The sequence below is a fragment of the Bombus terrestris genome, chromosome 7 (genome assembly GCF_910591885.1).
Source record: "Bombus terrestris chromosome 7, iyBomTerr1.2, whole genome shotgun sequence".
Lineage (NCBI taxonomy): Eukaryota > Metazoa > Arthropoda > Insecta > Hymenoptera > Apidae > Bombus > Bombus terrestris.
The window spans coordinates 16,899,579-16,919,158 of record NC_063275.1 but is presented as its reverse complement, the minus strand read 5'-3'; the positions used below and the strand labels follow the sequence as shown (position 1 = coordinate 16,919,158).

Here is a 19,580-nt window from a genome sequence, read left to right as displayed (position 1 = left end):
CGATTGACACGTCAGGAGGTACGAGGCGAATGAAGTCTGTAGGCGAATCAAAGAACGATATTATTAACGACGAAGTTCTCGTTTTTCGGTAGGAGGCCACGGACCGATTACCAAGTAATTCGTGGCCTCATTACCGACGCCAATTATCGAATGGACGTTTCGATCGGCCGCGGTGGCAAACGATCCCTGGCGACTCTCAATCAACTTGGACGGCGAACGAAGGACGTTGGACGCTGATCGACGACCAACCGGATGACGATCGACTGCAATTTCGATGATGATACGGAATTATCCAGCGCAAAGGGATCATCGAAGCCCAAAGAACGAAGCCAGTCGACCGACTCCCTCGAGGTTGCTCCTTCGTGGATCTCTCTTTCGCACCCTCCGACTCCGTTAACAATGTTTTTCGCATGCTCTTCTCCTTCCTCGCGATACACATAGAGCAGTGTGTGCGCGCGAGGCTTTATTACACGCGCAGTCGGGGTAGAAGGACGATCACGGATCCGCGGGCGAACTTCGTTACGGACCTGTGTGATTTTCCATGCAAATTGAGTTGTTCGCCTGTCATTATGCTAATAAAAATAATGACGCGTCGCGTATGTACGAGTAATGCAGCTGCTGTAATGAACCACGGTGTATATCGGCGTCGGAGGTCCTCGCACCGTTCGAAGCGTGACACCGCGACATTTCTTCGCTTTCCGACAAACAGCTGGCCAACCGAGAAAGTATTCGCACGGCCACAGATTACCCCGGTTACCACACACGTGCATATCTTCATCCGATGTCTTATCTAATAGTAAATCAGTTTAAACGACGAGGGAAGTGGATGAACGACATCTGTCTCGTTAATTGCCGCAAGAAATGTCGCAGCGCGGATGTCTGTGCGTGCATTTTTAATAATAAGTTAGGATTACGAAGTTTCTTTGGAAGAAAGGAAAGTGAAATCGAGATCGGTGAATTGATCGAAAATAATAACCACATAAGATGATGGTAATTATTATGGAAGTTCGATCGTTACGATTTTTTTCGTGAACTCCGTGCGTCGAAAAACATTAACAAGTTCGTAAGCCTGTTTTTCCAGGTATGTATGTAGAACAAGGGAGAACTTTTATCGCGGTAAATATATCCCTTCGTGCGTTTACGCTTGAAATTGCGCGAAAACTACTTGCTTGTAGTACACGCACATGTTAATTGCTATTTAAATTTCTGCGGCAGTAAAAGGTTCTTTATGAATCGCATTCTGTGAGTTTAATTAGAACATCCCTACAAACTGATAATTGTGAAAAAAGAAAGAAAAAGAGAGAAACGTTTTCCTCTTTCTAAATGGCTACAGTTACACCAACAACATCATTTCTCTACTTATCAAATTCCTATCAAATGTTCTCACTTCTAACAAGTAGGGGAGACTGACATAATGCCAGTATTATGTATTATTACAAAGCAAAATGACTAAGTAGTACAATTTTACGTTTCACAATACTCTTCCCTGTCTACTCCCACTTCCTATCTCCCACGAACAAAGATTCAAACGTTTGTATCCACCATTCATTAAGGATAAAATTCCATCATGGATTCAACTGGATGATTCAAATCGATTGCGCGTTTGAGATCTATCCGCGAACGACGAGCAAGTAGGAGAACATCGATGGTTCGTTTCTCACAAGGTGTCAGTCGTCACCCGGCGCTACATCGTGGGAGTGATTGCGGAAACGTCTGACGGTGATGCCGCCGCGTTACATGCGTGCATAATGCATATCGCGTGACTCCGTCACGGATCCGGACAGTTACAACGTGTACACGCGTAACAATATCGCGTATCGGGAGAATCTCTTTCTGCCACCTCCCTTTTCTCTCTCCTGCTCTGGCTGCCGACGTCTGGCATTTTAATCGAAGCTGCGAGGGAGAAATGGGTTGCCGGCGAAACGCGTATCCTCGCGGCCGGGGCAGCGTAACGATCGTGTTATAAAATAAAGACCATCCGCCCTTTCGTGCCGTCCCGATCGTTCCACAGTCCCATGATTTTTCCTCGAACCGCGTCATCCATCGCGGAAACCCGCCATAATTAGAGACGCGTCGCGATTACGTTATCGATCAAAGAATCTGCGTTAATAACGAGACCGGATTTGTTTTAGTTGGTATCCTTTAACGGAACTCGTTTCCAACCGATCGCCCTTCAACAGCGAGGCGGAAGAGCTCGTAAGCCAACGTAGACACGCGTTTCCTATATTCGGAAGGCGTGACATGTCATGTACAAAGAATTCGCTCGATTCTTCCGTTTCACAAGATACGCGAAACATGCGGTAACAACGTTATGAATACAGTTTGATACATTGCAGCAATTGGTAAAGCGATCGCTAATTGCGTAATGAATTTTTCAACGTTATTCGCCTTGCTTGTTAGTCAACGCTAATTAAGGCTTCTCGTTGTTAAATCTACAATGAGCCAGTAGGGCTGGAGGAGCAGCCAAGGTCGTGAGATCTCGCAAGGGAAAACGAATTCTATTTAAAGACAGAGAAGGAAGATATTGGTGGGGAGTAGATTAATTGCAAATTCAACGTAACGCGATACACGATGGCGGCGCGAGCGGAAAAACTGCGGCAGTTGGCTAGGCACGCCCGCTGTTTTACGAGCTGCGGGTTCAGCACGTCGGCCAATTACACCTTCCACGGTTAGGCGGTTCCTTCGTCTTAACGGGCAGTTAGTGCCAACATAAATGTCCCTGCTGCACGCTTTTAATTGCCCGCTTATAGCGCCGCTCGCGATACACCGTGGCGGTGCGGCGTTGGAAAAAAGGCAAGGTCACGTCGCGATCCGGAGGCCAAGGCGTATATACGCAAGACCGGTGATTCTTGTTTTACAAATTGCTTGGAACGCGATTATGCGTTACGTGAGAAAGCGAGTCGATCGTTCGGCGAATATAACATCCTCTAAATTTTATGATTCCAACCAGTCGAACACGTTAAATGTAATAGCGTGTTCGTGTAATCTGTCATTCCTAAAATATTGTAATCTATACGTATACCTATATTTACTCTCACGTACGACAACTTGTAATAACTCTAATTATTTCCTGATACATTCAACAACCTTCCTTACCAGTCGTATAACCAACTTCCAACATCGTTCTTATTTTTCGATAAGCCCAAAATTTCTTCCAATACATTTGTTGTACTGGTTCCAGCGCCTACGTCTTTTATTTCTGTGCCATTACAAAGATCGATGAAGTCGACAAAGAATCCTTCCCGAGCGAAGTGATCGATCAACGACCGTGATCTTTACGCCTCGGTATCACGCCTATGGAACCTGACCAGACGCTTCTCGGCGACGAATAAAAGGAAACCTAACTGAGACGTCGACCTGGCTCATTAACATCCCTGGTGAACACGCGTTCCTCGCGGATTCGCGATCGCGACAATATATTTTAATTAACGATTACGCCGTAAATATCGTTTATCGGTGTCGTAAGTCAGCCGGCGGATATAACATTCGTTTTCGGAGCCAGGGATCGCGTGGGTGTGACATCGTGCGTGGACCGGTCAGCGAGAGCAGACAGGCTCAGGTGGCCCCGGTCGATAATTCCTCGCCCCGAAATAGGAATACTTGAAATTCGGTTATTAATTTCGTTTGGGGGCCCGACGGGGCGCTGGCGACCCCCTCGTGCGTGTCAGCCGGGGTTGGCCCTTCCTGCCTCGCCCTTGGGACTCCCTTGAGACAATGGACGCCCGCGGTGCCCGATGTCTCCGACGACGTCTCGGAACCCCCGTCGTGGCACGCATGCCCGCCGTTTTACTGCTATAGAGACGTCAGAAATCCGTCCCGTCATTTCGTATTCGTGGCCTCGAGGTCCGGGTCCCCTCGATTTTTCGTGTCCGCGTGCGAAACTGGGACCGTTACCGATCGTAAGACCTTTCGCCAAATTCGCAACTTTAGGAAACAGCTTCGCGTTAACAATTTTCGAGATTCTTAACATGTGTGACACGTCCGAGTAACTTTAAATATAACTGATAAAGAGATAAAAATATTTAAACGTGAATGGACGCAGCGAACAAAATATTTTTCTCTTGGAATCTCTCGGAAGACAACATACGAGGGGATACGAACGAGTAGAAATCTATCGAAAGGCACGTTGGTGGGGAGAATTTCGGAATCGTCGTCGGCTGGAGAATCACCAGTGTTTCATTATGCAATCGGGATCGATAATCTGGCGCAACTTCGAGTCTCCGTCGATAGAGATCTACCGCTTAATTGAGACCTAACCGCGGGCCTCGATCCCGCGATTATGCCGTCGTTGCCGTATGAGAAAAGACACGCGTGCCCTCGCTCGGTTTTACCCGTTCGCCCAGACGAGATCGAGACCGCGTCTCGACACAAGGCTCGGCGACTCGACTCGTAGCCGGAGAGTGGAGCGGCGGACATCGAGAGACCGTACGAAAAAGGAGCTCGCTGGATTTATCGTGATGCATCGGGATACTGACAAGAACAGCTGTGCTCGGCCGAGCTCTCGCAGCGGGAACGGATCCGCCGCGGGAAACAAACGTACGATAACGATCCCCGTGTTTTGCGCCGCGTATGATGTTATTGTCGCGATTGATCGCAATTTTCAGCTGAGAACGCGCTGCTGATTTATCGTGACTGTGCCACAGATAGCGAGCTAGTAACGCGACGAGTAGAGCGAAGCGGCACACGCGAAGAGAAGACGCCTTGAAAACGATCGCGTGTCCGCTTCATCTTCTTCTTTCGCGTTTCTTCGCGAAGAAATCGGCAAACTCGCGAGAAGAAATTTCTCGATAAATTACTCGTCGCTCCCTCGCCCCAGGGATTATTATTACTAAATAATTAGTCGTTCGTTCTTTCTGGGTCGATTTCTGATGCGTCTTATGGTTCGCTCGTTACGCGACCATAGAATTCAATAACTGGTGCCGTTCACGCGATGCCATCCGCGGGCGTCTTTGACCGTTCGCACGAAAATCATCGATTCGTGCCGGTAAATGCTCTTTTTGCCGCGTTTTTGTTTGTTCACCGTTGCGAGTTGGAACAAACTGTTCGTTTGCGAGATAGCGAACCGGTACGTGCGTTTGCATGCCTGGGAGGAAGGCGCGACGCTTAATGACGCACCTCGAACGAGGTCGAGGCGCATCGATAACGTGCAATTTTCAATGTAAGAATTTGTATGCTACTTACGCCCTGAATTCCAAGTCAGTCCCATGGTAGTCAGTTCCATCGTGCACGAAGTTGCAGAGATTGTCGATAAGACGAATATGAAACAAAGTAGAAATTAAAGAAATTCCATTTGGAAGATCAAGCTTCGAACTACGTATGGATCTTATTTTAGATTATAGTCGTATTGCGATTATAATTCGAAAAAAAAATTCGCCATCGATAACGAACGTTAGAATATATTGTTAAAAAGTAAGTGTGAAAACGCGTTGGTTTTGTTATTCGCCGTTACAGTATCTGATCGTCTTTCTACAAGAAACTTCTGACTGAGTGGACCGAGTAGAGAACTCAATCAAGCGTCTCTCTAGATCAAAAAATCTGGGAAAAAGCACTTGCAAGCGTAGAAGTTCGTGTCAAGGAATGCAACGTCAGGCAAGCGTAACTCTTACCGGACGACAAAGTGTTGATTAGAAATTCATCGTTCTTTTCTGTGGAAGCGGAGGCAAGAAAGAGAGTCGTCGGCGCGGCGTGTCGGTAACCGTGAAACACCGAATTTTCGAAGCTGCCGGTTCGTTCTACTTTTTGCCCGCCACCCAGACCGATCGAACGAACAGTTCGCGGTGCGGGTCGCAATAAGCGAAACGCGATACGCGCGAGACTTTTTTCAGGGTCTCTGGCCGAATCGATCACGGTCGGTCGTCGCGACGGGAAAGAAACCCGTTCGTTCGTGCTAACTGCCGGTGAGCAGCGGCTTCGTTCGTTCGTTCGGCCGCTACTTTGCAACATTTCGTGATACGTAATAACAACCCATACTTACGGACGTTGGATCCTGTATGGTGGAGATGTATCCCGGTCGGCGTATGGAACAGAAAAAATACATGGGATACCCCGATTAAAAAAAGGAAATGAAAAAAGAGAGAAAAATAAAAGAGAAGAAAGGAAGAAGAAACACGCGGTGCTGTTACTCGAAAATCAAACGGTGGTGGTCGCGAACCGTTTAATTTTCAATTTCGCGGATCGATCTCACCGCCTTCGTCCCTCGATTCCTTTCGACCCGCTTTCCATCGTTCGTTCCTTATTATCGTCGGTGAAACGCGACCGATTAGGTCGATCGGCGGCGGCTCGTCAGCCAAGTGAGTACACGATCGGCGAAACGATCGATCGATAGGGAGGAGACGACGAGGGGCGTTTATGCAGGAATAATAATTGGATTGTAATCGTCGGTGGGACGGAAGCACCGCTTTTCTGCCCCCGTGCTACGTGCATAATGACCGCGCGCCAGTTTCAAAGTATAAAGACGTTCAGTCCCCATCGACAATTTGTTATGCATACCTCGCATGGACGAAAATTGCGTTTAATTCGCCGCTGCTTACGCGTTCCATCCATTCCGGCACTCGAGACTCAGGCTACCAGCCACCATCGAGCTACAGGGCAAGATGGTGAATAGAGGGGACGCATAAATGTAGATGTTCCATTTAAAAAGCCATTTTCGCGTGTTTAGCATAATACGTAATCGCGCGAATCGGTCGCTCGTCGAATTATTCCCAATTCCGTCCGAGGCGCGGCTGCGTCGCGTCCATCGAGTCGTTAACCATCTCCAACTATCTTCTCCCCGGCGAAAAAATCCTTGTTCGAGATCGGTTCTGAACCGCGTTCCCAGAACAATTTATATACCTTATCGAAAACCAGCTCGCGCCAAGAATATGATCGATCTCCCCTCGATTCCCATCCCCAAAATCCCTTCGGCCATCGATCTTTGATAAATTATTAAAGTCGAGGTATCGTTCGTCAAAGGAGATATCGTGTTATAGACGAGAAGAATTGTACGGGAACATTGGTATCGAGGAATAATTATACGAAATTTGTTGTAAATCGTTCGAGTAATTGATCGAGCAGAAATGGCGAGTAATAAAGTTTAACGAGCATGGGATTTACATTGTTTGCTCGCTAATTGGTATTGTTTTAATTCTTTGCAGTGCCCTGTCGAATTTGGTCTCGACGCTCTATTTGATCTGATGTTTTAAAGAAGAAATGTCCTCTGGTATTTTAACCATTCGAAATACAAATTTCATAGAGCACGAAATATAAAATGCTCGTCAAATTTAACTGAATGTTCGATTCATCGCAAAACTTACATTACTCCGAAGGAAACGGGTATGTACGCAGTTCTTAACGTGACAGTGACCGTTGAAACCACTCAAAACAGGCTCACAATTCGTGGAAAACACGGTTTCGATTGGACTTAAACGAGAACACGCGAGCGAACTCATTCCGGCCGGAGATCCGTTTGTTTATAAACCCTCAAAATGTTCTGCGGCCATGCGTTTTCGGTGACACAGAGTTTCGTGGACGAGGAAACGAGTTGCGGTTTCCCGACTCGGCCACGTCGAGCGACTCCTGTTCCGTTTAAATATTCCATCGTGGAACCAGTACCAGCACCCGAGGACCCTGTTTCCGCGCGTTTCAATCGGCTCGCCGGTAAACGTCCGCGTAATTCGTAACGACCCTGCCTCGCCATTCCAATCCCTTTACTCTTCCCCGACAGTTTTACCACTTTTCGACAATTCCGCTCTTCAGGAAAAAAATCGCCTCCTCGTTCGCTTCGGAATCCTCCAGTGGGCGCCGTGAATTTTATTACCCTGCCGCTACACGCGCCGTTCGAAAGTCCCAGCTGGAGTTATATCGTTGCGGTTGTTGTCGTTGCATTTTTATTTTTTTCTCCGACTTCCTCTTTTAACGATGTAGCCGCTACAGAAAACTTTTTCTAGACACGCGACGCGATTTTAAAAATTTCCGCGTTTCAATCAGCGCTTTCAGCATTAACACATCGCGCGTGCATACCTATCCATATTTCAAAAGTAACACGACTCGAACAAGTTTCTCAAACTATTTGGAAGATTACACAAACTTATTTATCGTCCTTCTAACAGAGAATTGAATTATTGTGAGTCGCGGAACTTTTGAAATACATGTGCGATATTTAGAAGATTAATTGGAGGTAACACTAAGGACGATCGTAAATGCCACTGCCATTTCATTTGATAGGCTGTTAGGTAGGTTGTCAAGTTGCTCGATCAATATAGTTTCCCAAGCTATTTCGATAAATTGTATATAGCAAGACTCGTTAATCCATTTAGATACCCTAGATACTATACAAACTGTGCATTTTTCTAGCGTCAATGACAAGCGTCTTAGACAGAACCAATCATTCCGTGCTCCTTATTACAACTCTCGTAACAAGCTCTACTCGCGAACAAATTACACGAGCCTTTGCAACATTTCAACATGATTAAAACTCACCAGCAACCTGTCAGTCAAAGCTGAACGACGAACTAGCAGCTTCACACGAACTGCCAGAACCGGATGCCGAGGATAGCCGACAACGAGAGCGTTTGCACGACTTTATAAAGGGTGGTGGGTCCGCGTGAAACGAGCGAGAGTGCGAGGTAGGGCAGAGGCAGGTGAAGGAAGGTGGATGGCGGTTTGCCGCAAGATCGGGCCTTCTCCCAGCGGAATTTTAACTTTTAATAATAAAGCGAGGGAGTTTCGTGTTGTTAGGTTATGATAGGCGGCCAGAAGGAATTGGTGGAGGTGAATTGAAGGCGGTAGGAAGCTCCGTTTGTCCTCGTTCCTCTTGACGAAGGGAAACCGCAGCACAGGCACCGCCGACATCGCGTAATTGGCCGGCTCTCACTTTCCGCTCGTCCGATTGATTATTATTTTTGTGCGGCCTGACCTCGCTGACCCCCGTGCTCGATCGCTCGTCCGCTGATCGCCCGATCTCATCATTAAGGGGACTCCGAAACCTTTTACCGGTGGACAGCATTTCCTCCACGCACCAATTATTATCGAATTACTCCTTGGGAACGCGTGACCGTCCAACGATCTCGCGGTGCGCGTCGTGTCGCCCTTTAACGTCCTTATTATCGTAAAGCAGTGCAATAGAATTTAAGTTATATCTATATCGCGATAAATTCAATGCTTTGTAATTGGGAGTTTAGTGGTTCGAATTAGTACTTATTTTCATTTTGAGATCTTTAGTTCTTAATATTAGGACTATCGACTTGTAACGCTAGTAGCACTAATAAAAGTTGATATTAATTTTTTCCAGAACACTTACATTCTTTCAGTAACTGTAGTAACAAAACGTTACCTAATGTTTATTTGTTTCAAATGGTAAAACTTGCTTGTAATTTTCCATGAATTAAAGTGTTTACGAGTTACTATATTAAACGCAATATTTTACACGGAATCTATCACCGATTTGTTGCATGCAAATGTCAGCATCGGAAAGATCGGGGTTCCCCAAAGTTCGAGCGGCGCGCACCTTTAAAGAAACCTCTCACGCGCGTAACATACTCGGACATAAAAGAACTTATTCGCCGGTTGGCCGGTGGCTGGTTATTATCTTTATATAGCTCGACCCAGCTGACCTTAATGCACCGATCGCTGCCGCTCTTTCGATCGTGCTATTAAACCGCTTGAACTTATGGACAAAGGTTGTGGCTGTGAGTAATCGAGAAATCTGACGAAAACCGAGGATCCTACTCACAGGACGTAATAATTCGACTGGTGCTCGTTCAAACAAATTAATATTCCTTTCTTGCGATCGTCGAGGATCGAGGGGATATCCATGTGAGCTACTCGGAATTAGAGAGAGGCTCTCGAAAGGATGGGAAAAAAGGAAAGCTCGTGCATACGCTAATCGGAAAGCTTTGCAACCGGAAGTGGCAATAATCGAGGGAAGCGGTCGTAAATGGCACGCCTCCTCTTTTTCACGCTACCAAGCGGAGGATAATTCGATTCACGTGGGAGGACTCCAGTAACGAGCTAAGCGAACCCTGTTAACTTCTTCCTAAGAGAAATAAAAAGTCAACGGGACGAGAACGCGAGATTCCAGTCCGAGAACTTCCTCCATCGCTCGCGCCAAATGATAATTGCGTTTTCTGCAGACGTTAACGCGGTGACTACACGCGTTTCTATGGAAACTTTATTCGGGTTGCCGGGTCTAGAAAGCGGAGGAATATTTGTAGCTATAATTTCTTCAACAGTTAGTAGCATTCCTTTCTTCCTAAAATCGTAGAATCTATACTGGTTCATGAAAGTATTCCATCACTTGCCGTAAAAAATTTGCGCCAACGATTAATAAGATTTCCAAATGAAAATCAGGAAGAACGTTGATCTTCTGCAATATGGATTTAATAAGAAAAGTATGTAAATTGCTATTACTACACAAATTCTTGAACAAACCTGGGATGTTAGGAAATTTACAAGAAAGCATTTGGCGGACATGCAACGTAGACAGATCGATATCCAGACATCCGATAAGCGAGAATTTATCGCGTGGATCTAGCGCTAGGACGTGCTCCTCGTGGACCTCGAGTCCTAAGCACGGCCGTTTAAAGTAAATTATTCCAAATAAATGAGCGCGTATCCCTCGAGTGTCTACATCCCGGAGACATTCGTTTACTCTTAATTAATGATCCACCGGCAAGACGGCAGGATTAATTGCGCGCAATCAGATCGCGGTAATTAATTACTTCGTGTGTTTGGGATCACTTTATTTTGCCATTCAGTGATGGAAGCGAAGAACTAAAATTGCACAGAGGACTGCGACGGCAACAGCAGCTGCAACCAGTGGCCGGCTGAAAATATTCAAGGTAACGTACGCGCGTGCAATGAGTCGCAGAGCTGCTGCTGCTGCTGTTTCGCTCGACGAAGAGTCGATTAATCGGCCTGGCTGGGGGCAACGAGAGATCGTTCCTTCTTAGATTGGCTGCCCTCGTTAACCGGTTCCAGACAAATGCAGATAGAGATGCTACAAATTACAATGGTGTCGGCTTAATTGATCGAATCGCGGCGGAACTAGTGACTGCGCCATCATTGGCTCGCTTCAACTTACGTTACGTTTGTTAAGGGAACTTTTACTCTTCTCAGGACGCGACATTTCTCTTCTTTTTAATATTACGTATTTAAATAAAATTCTTCGTGAAAAAAATCTCAGCATCAAGGTGGTAATAACGTCGGAAGATATCCAGCCGTAAGACGAAGGGTTCGCAGAGAGGCTTTATGACAGGCGAGAAGAAGGTCAAAAGATCTTTACTCCGTGCCACGGAGACCAGTTTCGCGCTATTCTTTATTCCAGGCAAAGTTTCTTGCTATAGTGTTGCGTAAGAGATGCTTCTCTCGTATAAACCTAGCTTGCTGCTACCAGCGGTGTTTATGTCAAAGAGTAGACTCACATAATATTCCAAGGTAAGAGAAACAGCGTCAGAAGAAAGAATTCTACTTCTACACGGATTCTACTACATTCCTGAGTTTCAAAGAATCGCTGAACTTTTTAAAACATATGTATACCAGACAGAGTCTTCCGTGGAAGTTCACCTAACGCCACCCAACAACAACCGCGAAGGTAACGACCAAGTATGAAGTTGGTCTGCTCGTTATTTCTCTGACCAGTCGTATGATAGGCTTCCACGTGGTCGTTAGTCGTACAGACGGAGAAAGAGGCCGCTATTAAGATAACAGTTTGCAGCCATTAATAAAACTAATCTGACGAATCGTCGGGAAGTGGAAGAAAGGTTAAAGTTATCGGATACCTCGCGCTGGTCCTACCCTGCGGACAATTCCATGCGAGAAGGAACGCGAAATAGAGTCGACGAGGCGACGTAGATTATGTGCGACGAAAGGAGTGTGATGAACGATCGCTTCGAATTCGCGAATCTTATCGGCGGTCGTCGAGATAGCGCGTCGGCTCGAGCCTTGCAAAGGTCGTAGGTCAGCCAAGCAGCCGCCCACGCGTGTCCACGGAAAGTCGCGTGAATCACTACGGAGGCGCTAACCAAGAGAAAGAGGACCACAAGAGAGAAAGAGAGAGAGAGTAGTTTGAGCCAGGTTCGTTCTTCGCAATAGGATATAATTAACGGCTACACGGAAAAACTCGTGAACGCAAGATGGAAAATTGCGTCGCGATCCAGGCTAACGTATGCGTTACATGTCCCTTATTAGAAGCGCGTTTTGACTTTGCGTGGGTAAGAAGAAAATGGCTGGCACGTAATTACGTCTTGAATTATGCCGAGACCGTTGTTATAATAGCGTGCGATTCCTATCGGCGTACGGCTTTCTAAACGAAATGTTCCTTGCTTTCCGCTGCAATCAATCTACTGATTGCTGGGAGTGAAAGACGGAGAGACACCGAGTCGAACAAGTCGGATCTCTCACGCTTTCGTTTTTAATAGCGTCGCCCTATCGTGCGTGTCCGATCGGTACTCGCGGTTTCTCAAATAATGCGATTCTTCTTTCTTAACCGGGTTACTTTAGCTACGGCATGAGCGAGACATCTATACGTTTATCATATCAGCGGTAGAAATGGCAAATGTAAAATATATATTGTTCTATCGGTGAAACTATCAGAGAAAGAGAATACCACATACACACGGTAGCCCGCAACAAAGTTACTACACGGTCAAGAGTTAATTATTCCCAGCAAATCAGCGATTCGTTCCCGCGTCCGGTCCACCTTCGGAGATCAATTGGGCACGCTGATATTCCCGGTCGTTTCATCGACGAGGGGGTCCCGTGCCGCATCGGCGAGCCGCTGGGTCGAGCCGAGCCGATCCGAGCGGAACCGACACGTTTCACCGGCGAACGAACCAAAAACACGTTCCTTTGTGCGGATACAATTGGGTGACCGGCCACCCCCGGCGGAATAATTTCAGTTTCGCCGGTCGAACGAACGAGTGCACCATTCTATCCCCCGGTTTCCCCTCGCCTTCTCGCCTCACCTCGAACGCCAGCCTGTGCTCTCCCACTATATTCCGCGTGCGTGCCCGTGGGCGGATCCTGGATGGACCTAATAAATTGTTTGTTGTAATTAAATGAGTTCGAGGGAATCGTGTAGGGCGTTTTAGGCGAAAGAGACGATAGACGGGGGGAATGGTGAACAGGAGAAGGTGGGGGGTGGCGCACACGAACTCTATATATAAAGGAATAAAGATGAACGGCCTATGGATGGGCCGCTATCTGCGCCGCTGGAACAGAAACACGCTCGTGCCGCGACAGCCCCTGACAAATGACGGCCCGAGCGAGGCTATTGCCGCCGCCCTAGCAACCCCTCCTCGGCTATCAGCAACCCCTCCCTGTCCCCGAACCCCTTACACGCCACCGTTCCACATCGACGCTCTTTGTCTATCGTTCCTGTTGCGCGGCGTAGCGCACCCGAGCCACCTCCGAACCATCGGACCCCCAGGACCATGATTAAACAGGGGGGAAAACGAAATTGAGCGGCGAATATTCCGTGGCGCGCGCGCCACCCCGATAAACTCTCGATTGGCTGCGAGCGGCCGCGCCGCTACCGCTTCGCTTCATCCCCCGTGAATCCGCGCCCTGGTGAACGAGAGAAAAGCCACAGTGAGAGAAGTTGCGTTCGTTGAATGAAGGGTTTTCGAAATTTTGCCCTAGAGAAGCTACAGGGGTGAATTTAACGGAGCGATGGTTCAGAAAACTCCTCCACTGCTTGGTGAAAAATGTAGGAATGTGCGGAAGATGTTTGTATTTGTAATTACGTTTGCGAGTATTTCGAATCTTCCGATCGTATGATTCGAATCTGAAAAGTAGGTCTCTTTTGCTATCCAAATAACATTAGTCCCAATTTCACTAGTTTACTGAACACTAAATCCAATAGTCAGAGATTATAATACATATCGTATAACGTACTTGAAAATAGAAACAGAAGAACTACTTGTACAGTAAATTATACAATACATTTGCCGATGAACTTTGTAGCTGACGTATCATCTGCAGAATCAAACTATAAATCACGTCTATAATCAAATTACGTAAGCTGTATAAATTTACGAAACCGAATTCTAAATAATTTTCTGAAACGTGTCATTCCTACGCTACGAACAAACTCGATCCCATAGCTATCGCGTTACCCAGCTTTTTTCTCGCGGAAAATTCGTGGAAAGGAAGATCGAGCGACGGGAACGAATATCCCCGGCGAGCGTTCCGCAGGGCACGTTCTATTTGATTTGCAATTCGAATCGGTCGCACTCGCGTAACGGTGAAGAGAAGAAACGCGCGTGTGTTCGTCAGTTGCTCGTGTGTGTTCGAGCGGTTGATGCAAGAGGAGGAAAGAAGAGGAGTACGAGCGGTGAAAAAGGGAGACGTATAGACGTAACCAAGCGGGAAGACGAATCGAGAGTCGTCGACGTTGTTCCACTAGCTCGGGGGGTGAAAACGCAATCTCCGGAAAGTGTCTATCGCGGATATACGTGCAAATTGATTTCGCTTCCTGCAACTTCCGCCGGAGACTCGTCGTTGGATTCTTTTTTCCTCTAATCACGGTTTCTATTTGATTATTTGGTTTATCGGGGAATAATATCTGACGAATATCAGGCGTATCGATGGATCGAAACGACGCGACGAAAAAAATAAAACAAAGTATCGGCTGGCCAGGGGACAGAAGTGATTTTCGCCGCTCCATCGTGACCCTTTTACAACTGACAGTGTGAACGGGTCGCGCGAGGGTGACGACGAGGCAATGGCGAAACAGAGATGGATTTTTCGAGCCAGCAAGGGGTGACGGAGGGGACAGGGTATCGTGGCTCGAGTGGAAAGAGAGGAAAAGAGGCAAAACGCGCGACGGCCGATGGATTTGACAGAAAGCTTTACAAAGCGCTGTCGCGCTATTTTGTATTTTATTTTCGAGCGGCACGCGGATTGGACACGGACGTTAACAGCACTCGTTGTAATGCTTTATAATGCCCCGTATATGCCTCTCTCGGGTCCCCTGTCTCTCTTCCTCTTTGTTCGTCTCTTCTCTGGTAGCCAGGCTCTACGCCGCTGGATAACACGGAAAGGGGGACACCAGGCACACACCATCCGTCGGATTTTTCGCAATAAAATATGAGGATGGCTCTAGAGAGGGCGAATCGCCGTTCCGAGTAGTTTTCCAACCGTGGATCTGTCATTTAGCGCTCATTTACGCATTTATGTACGAACGAGTGATTACGATTCGTAGAATTCGTCGTTGCTTTTTGTATTATTAACAACAATTTAATCCTTCGATCAGGATAAAAATATCGAAGGAAATTCAGTACGGTAATGCCTAACTGAAACGATTCTCAAATAAAAGTAGATGCGAAAGGTACGAAAGAGGGTATCTCTCGACCACCGTGGTTTCAACTACGAGAAATTACAATCGACGTTTAAGCGACACGTGACAAAGAATGAAAACACGCAGAAGAAAGTGTACGCGAGGCGACGCGCGGCCTAATCCTCCAATTTCGCGGACCGATCATAATCTTCGCAGGAATTCGAGACAAGCCGCCCCTGGCGTAACTCGCCTGATCCGAGGGAGCGAAAAAGAGGGAGAGGGAGATAGACATAATGGGCCACCATTTGGCCCCTTGCGCGCAGAGGAGAGCGCGCGCGCGCGCATTATTGCGCGGCCTCTCGGCGGCGCGCGTGAGCACGAGAGCGAGCGGGCGAGCGAGCGGTACGGCGCATCTTTTATTCATCCGACAGAGTGGAGCCTTAATTTGAATTGAATAGGATTTATAAATTATTTCAAATTATAGTTGCGACGCATGACCGGTACGGAGACCTGGAGCACAGCTACCGGCTGGCTGCCGCGAGTGGTCGACGACAACGACGACACTGCGCCGGTGGCGACGACTCCTGACGACGCCGACGAGCAGCACGACAAACGCTGCCGGCAGCCGCCGCCGCCGCCGCCGCCGCTGTTTCTTTTTTCTCTTTTTCTTTCTCTCCACTCCGCAGATTTCACCGCGGTTCGAGCAGGTGCAGAGAGAAGCAATTCTTGAATGCTCTACTCTACCACCTCGCTGTTGTTCCTTGAGAACGAACGAACGAAGGAAAAAGAGAAGCAGAGAATTGCAAAAGAGAAGAGAGAGAGAAAAGGCACGGTCGCGAACCCTTTTCTTACCACGGCTTTTGCCGAGATTTTCTTACGTAAGCACACAGCACCGGCATCTCGCGCTGGAATTCCAAGTCCCCCGAGCGCCGTTGCGCCGCGAGAGTAAAGCTGCGCGCTCGGCTCGTGCACCAAGAAGAAAAGTATCTCTTCTCTGTCCGATGCTCGGATGTTCTTCGACTCGGCTTCTCATCCGCCTTCTCCTTGCCCCCTTAGCCACGGCCACTGACAAACGGATACGGAGCTGGCGCGGAAAAAAGGCGCGGGGCGCGAGAAAAAGTTGCATCGGATCCCAAGATCTCCTCTACCCGACTCTCGGTTCGACGCATCGATACGCGCGGCGTATCCATCGAGACGAGTCGAGCGTGTAACGAGTTTCGAAACGGGCAAAAACGCCGCCACTTTATTGCTCCCGATAGAAATGTATCGAAACGTCGGTAAGCTGTCGCTATTTGCCAACCGGCCGTCCGATATAGCTCTTCCCGCGCCTCCCGGCTACGGAATCGACCGGTCGAGCCTGTGAAACTGCCCGGGGAATTCTCCGTTTAACGCTGGAACCGACTCACCAACTGGAGGGTGCAATAAACTTTCGACCACCGTGTAAAAATCCATCCGGAGAGTCTTCTCTGATTTCCATGAACTCGAAGCCTACGTTTTTACAAAGTAGCAGTTCCACCACCGATTTCTGCAACTTTAACCTACCATTTCCATGGAAGAGTATTTAAAAAGAGGACAACACGATCGAGGCTGTTCCTGTTGTATGTTGAAACAAAGCGTTCGTAGGTGAGTAACGTACGCTTTGAACGTATATACGCGCGAGGTCCTGCAGACGAGAACGACTCCGTCGTAAATATGGTAATCCCGAAGTATCAGCGCTACCCGGTGGGTCGGGGACGATAACGACCATTATGCGAATGCTCGACGAAAAGAGAATTAGGGGAATCATTTGTTAGGCGAGCTGTCCGTCGCAGCTGATATAATCCCCGGATGTCGGCGCCGAAAGACACTCCCTGCAGGTCGTCCCGCGACCCAGCCAAGATCTAAATGACTTAGGATCTATTCTGTAAACCTGTTTCGCCAACGGAACATAGTGGCCGTCGATTTTTTCTTGAAAATCGAACGATCGATTTATCGGCACGTTAGAGATTCCTTGGATTTGATTTCTTTGAATGATCAATTTCAGTTTAAACGATCGAACAAGTTGAATCAAATGCGTTGCTGCGACTTTGATCAACTCTCGTAAGCGTAAATCATAAGAATTTGTCTTGATGACGTTGAAAAATTGTGGGATATCGTCAGAGTCATCGATGGATAAATAATACATATGTCCCCAGAATTATCATAACATGATTCAAAGTCCAAAAATTTTACGTCAGCATCGAGCCATTTGTCGAAGACACAAAACCCAGAAGAAACGGATCTTCTCAAGAAAACGACGTGGATCGAAGTCGTACAAACGATTACGTCTATCAGGGGCAGAAGTAGGTGTCCATATATCTGTCATCGGTCGATCCGTTGATGTCGTATTCACCGGTTAGAATCTCGCAGGGAAGAAACACGAGTTTTGCAGGAGCCGGGACGTTGACCAGGTCAGGTTTTATTCCCACGGGATCGGAAACGTGATGCTGCACGTCGCTCGTTCCTTCTCTTGTTCCCTTTGGTCTCCCAGCGCGAGGAGCGGGCAAAAACCGTGAACGTTCGCGTTATGAATTACAGATTGGCAAATGCGTAAGTACGTATCGGGCCGTGGCACCGCGGGTAACGCATACCTGGCCTCGCAACGAGGCTACGGGCCAAGCGGAGATACGCGGAGAGAGAACGAGAAGAGAGGAGAGAAACGATGAAGTGAGCACAGCAGCAGGTTGCAGGTCGCTCGAAGGGGTGAAAGAACGGCCGCTGTCGAGCTTCGTATTCCGGCCTGTCGTCTTCGTCCTCGAAAGAGTCTCAGCCTGGCGGAGGATAAGCAGAAGAAAGAGAGAGAAAGAGGTAAAAGTACGACCTGCTCGGACCCTGCGGAGAAAGGGAGACGTAAGAACCTCAGCGTGTATACGTATAAATATATATACGTGTATATACGCGCTCTCCGGGATACGTCACCCGATTAATTTGTTGTTAGCAAACAGGTTGGCAAACTGCGAGCGGATGCTGGCTCGAGCAAATAAAGGAGCCTCCATTTATTAAGCCGGCAATAAAATAGCGCTCCTCTGCTCTTCGTTTCGCCGTCTCCTTTCTTCCCTCTTCGATTCTCCAGTCCCGTCGTCCGTGGGTGGAACAGCGGCGAACCAAGGAGGAAGGGATGCCGCCACGGTTCCATTCGACAGAGACAGAGAGAGGGGAACACGTCGGGGGACACGGCTGATTTATGCGAAAATCGGGGGACTCTCTCTCAGCCAGGATCCACGGACCCGAGGAACACTGCGTGGAAGTAATGCCCTGCTACACACTCTGGCTGAATCGGGTTAATCCACCCCAAACTCTGTTAAGAGGAAGGAAGAAAGAGAGTGATAGAAACCGCAAGAGGAAGTATCTCAATGACGACGACGACGACGACGATGCTTGAAATCGCCTATTCCATCCTCTTTCTCTATGTCGATGTGTAGGGGGACGGCCATAAATAGGACGATTAGCTTGCTGATTTGTTGCTCCCCTTCGTCGAGTCTATCGTCACCCAATTTGGTCTGGCATGCCGGATTTCGACAAGGTAGCGATCAGGGAAATCGATAAGCGCGCGATTCCACGAAACCGTCGGAATAATATGCTCGTTTGCTTTAATTATGCAAACGCGATCGAGCCGAAATCCGCGTCTAGGCGACGGGTTTATCGGCGGACAGATCGATTGCGCCACGGATCGGGGCCAGATAGTTATCGAACCGGCCGCGTTAATTCCTCTTCTCCCGTTCTGCTTAACATAATTCGTAAACAGGATTCCGTGAAATTTATCCACTTATCGTTTATATTATTATATTATTTGACGCTTATCTGCCCACTTCGCACAATACATTACGCGATTATGTACCACTTACAACGCATATAGAAGATACATACGATTAATCTAGCTCCATCCGCGCGATCGCAGTCGACGCACTGATGATGAACAGTTCGCCATCCACCGACCATTAACCACGTTCGCCGTTGTAAAAACTACCGTAGTTACGTTGTTCTCGCGGTAATAATTAGTTCCGCGGTATTACCTCTGGCATTATCCGACTCGTGTTTCGAAACTTTAGACACCTCCACGCTACACGCTGTAGCTCAACATTCGATATATTACAATGCACGATGTAGAAGACAGACCTCTAACGCCTTGCTATGAAAAACGTTTAGTATTTAGAACGTAATCGCGACAGTGACGAATATCCTCGTTGAAGCAACCGGTGATTCGTATTTCAGTCGGTGGTTATCTATTCGCTTCGAAGGGGGCAGATGGCGGCGATGCGGGCGCAAGACGAACGATCGAGCCCGCGGCCGGAAAAGCGGCGTTACC

At 47.8% G+C, this 19,580-nt stretch overlaps 1 protein-coding gene across 7 annotated transcripts in view; it reads right to left on the bottom strand.

Annotated features, from left to right (window-relative positions):
* Positions 1-19,580, bottom strand: part of LOC100648397 (ankyrin repeat domain-containing protein SOWAHB) — a 117,154-nt gene that overhangs the window by 38,700 nt on the left and 58,874 nt on the right. For 6 of the 7 annotated variants that reach the window (XR_007224761.1, XR_007224762.1, XM_048407582.1 and 3 more), the window contains exons 7-8: positions 5,975-5,986; positions 5,182-5,184 (exon numbers count right to left, since the gene is read on the bottom strand). Coding sequence is in view for 5 of the 7 variants with exons in the window: in XM_048407582.1 (XP_048263539.1) it covers positions 5,182-5,184; positions 5,975-5,986 (15 nt within the window). In the remaining 2 variants the exon portion in view is untranslated. The remainder of the gene's footprint in view (positions 1-5,181; positions 5,185-5,974; positions 5,987-19,580) is intronic. The other variant, XM_048407583.1, reaches the window with a different exon arrangement.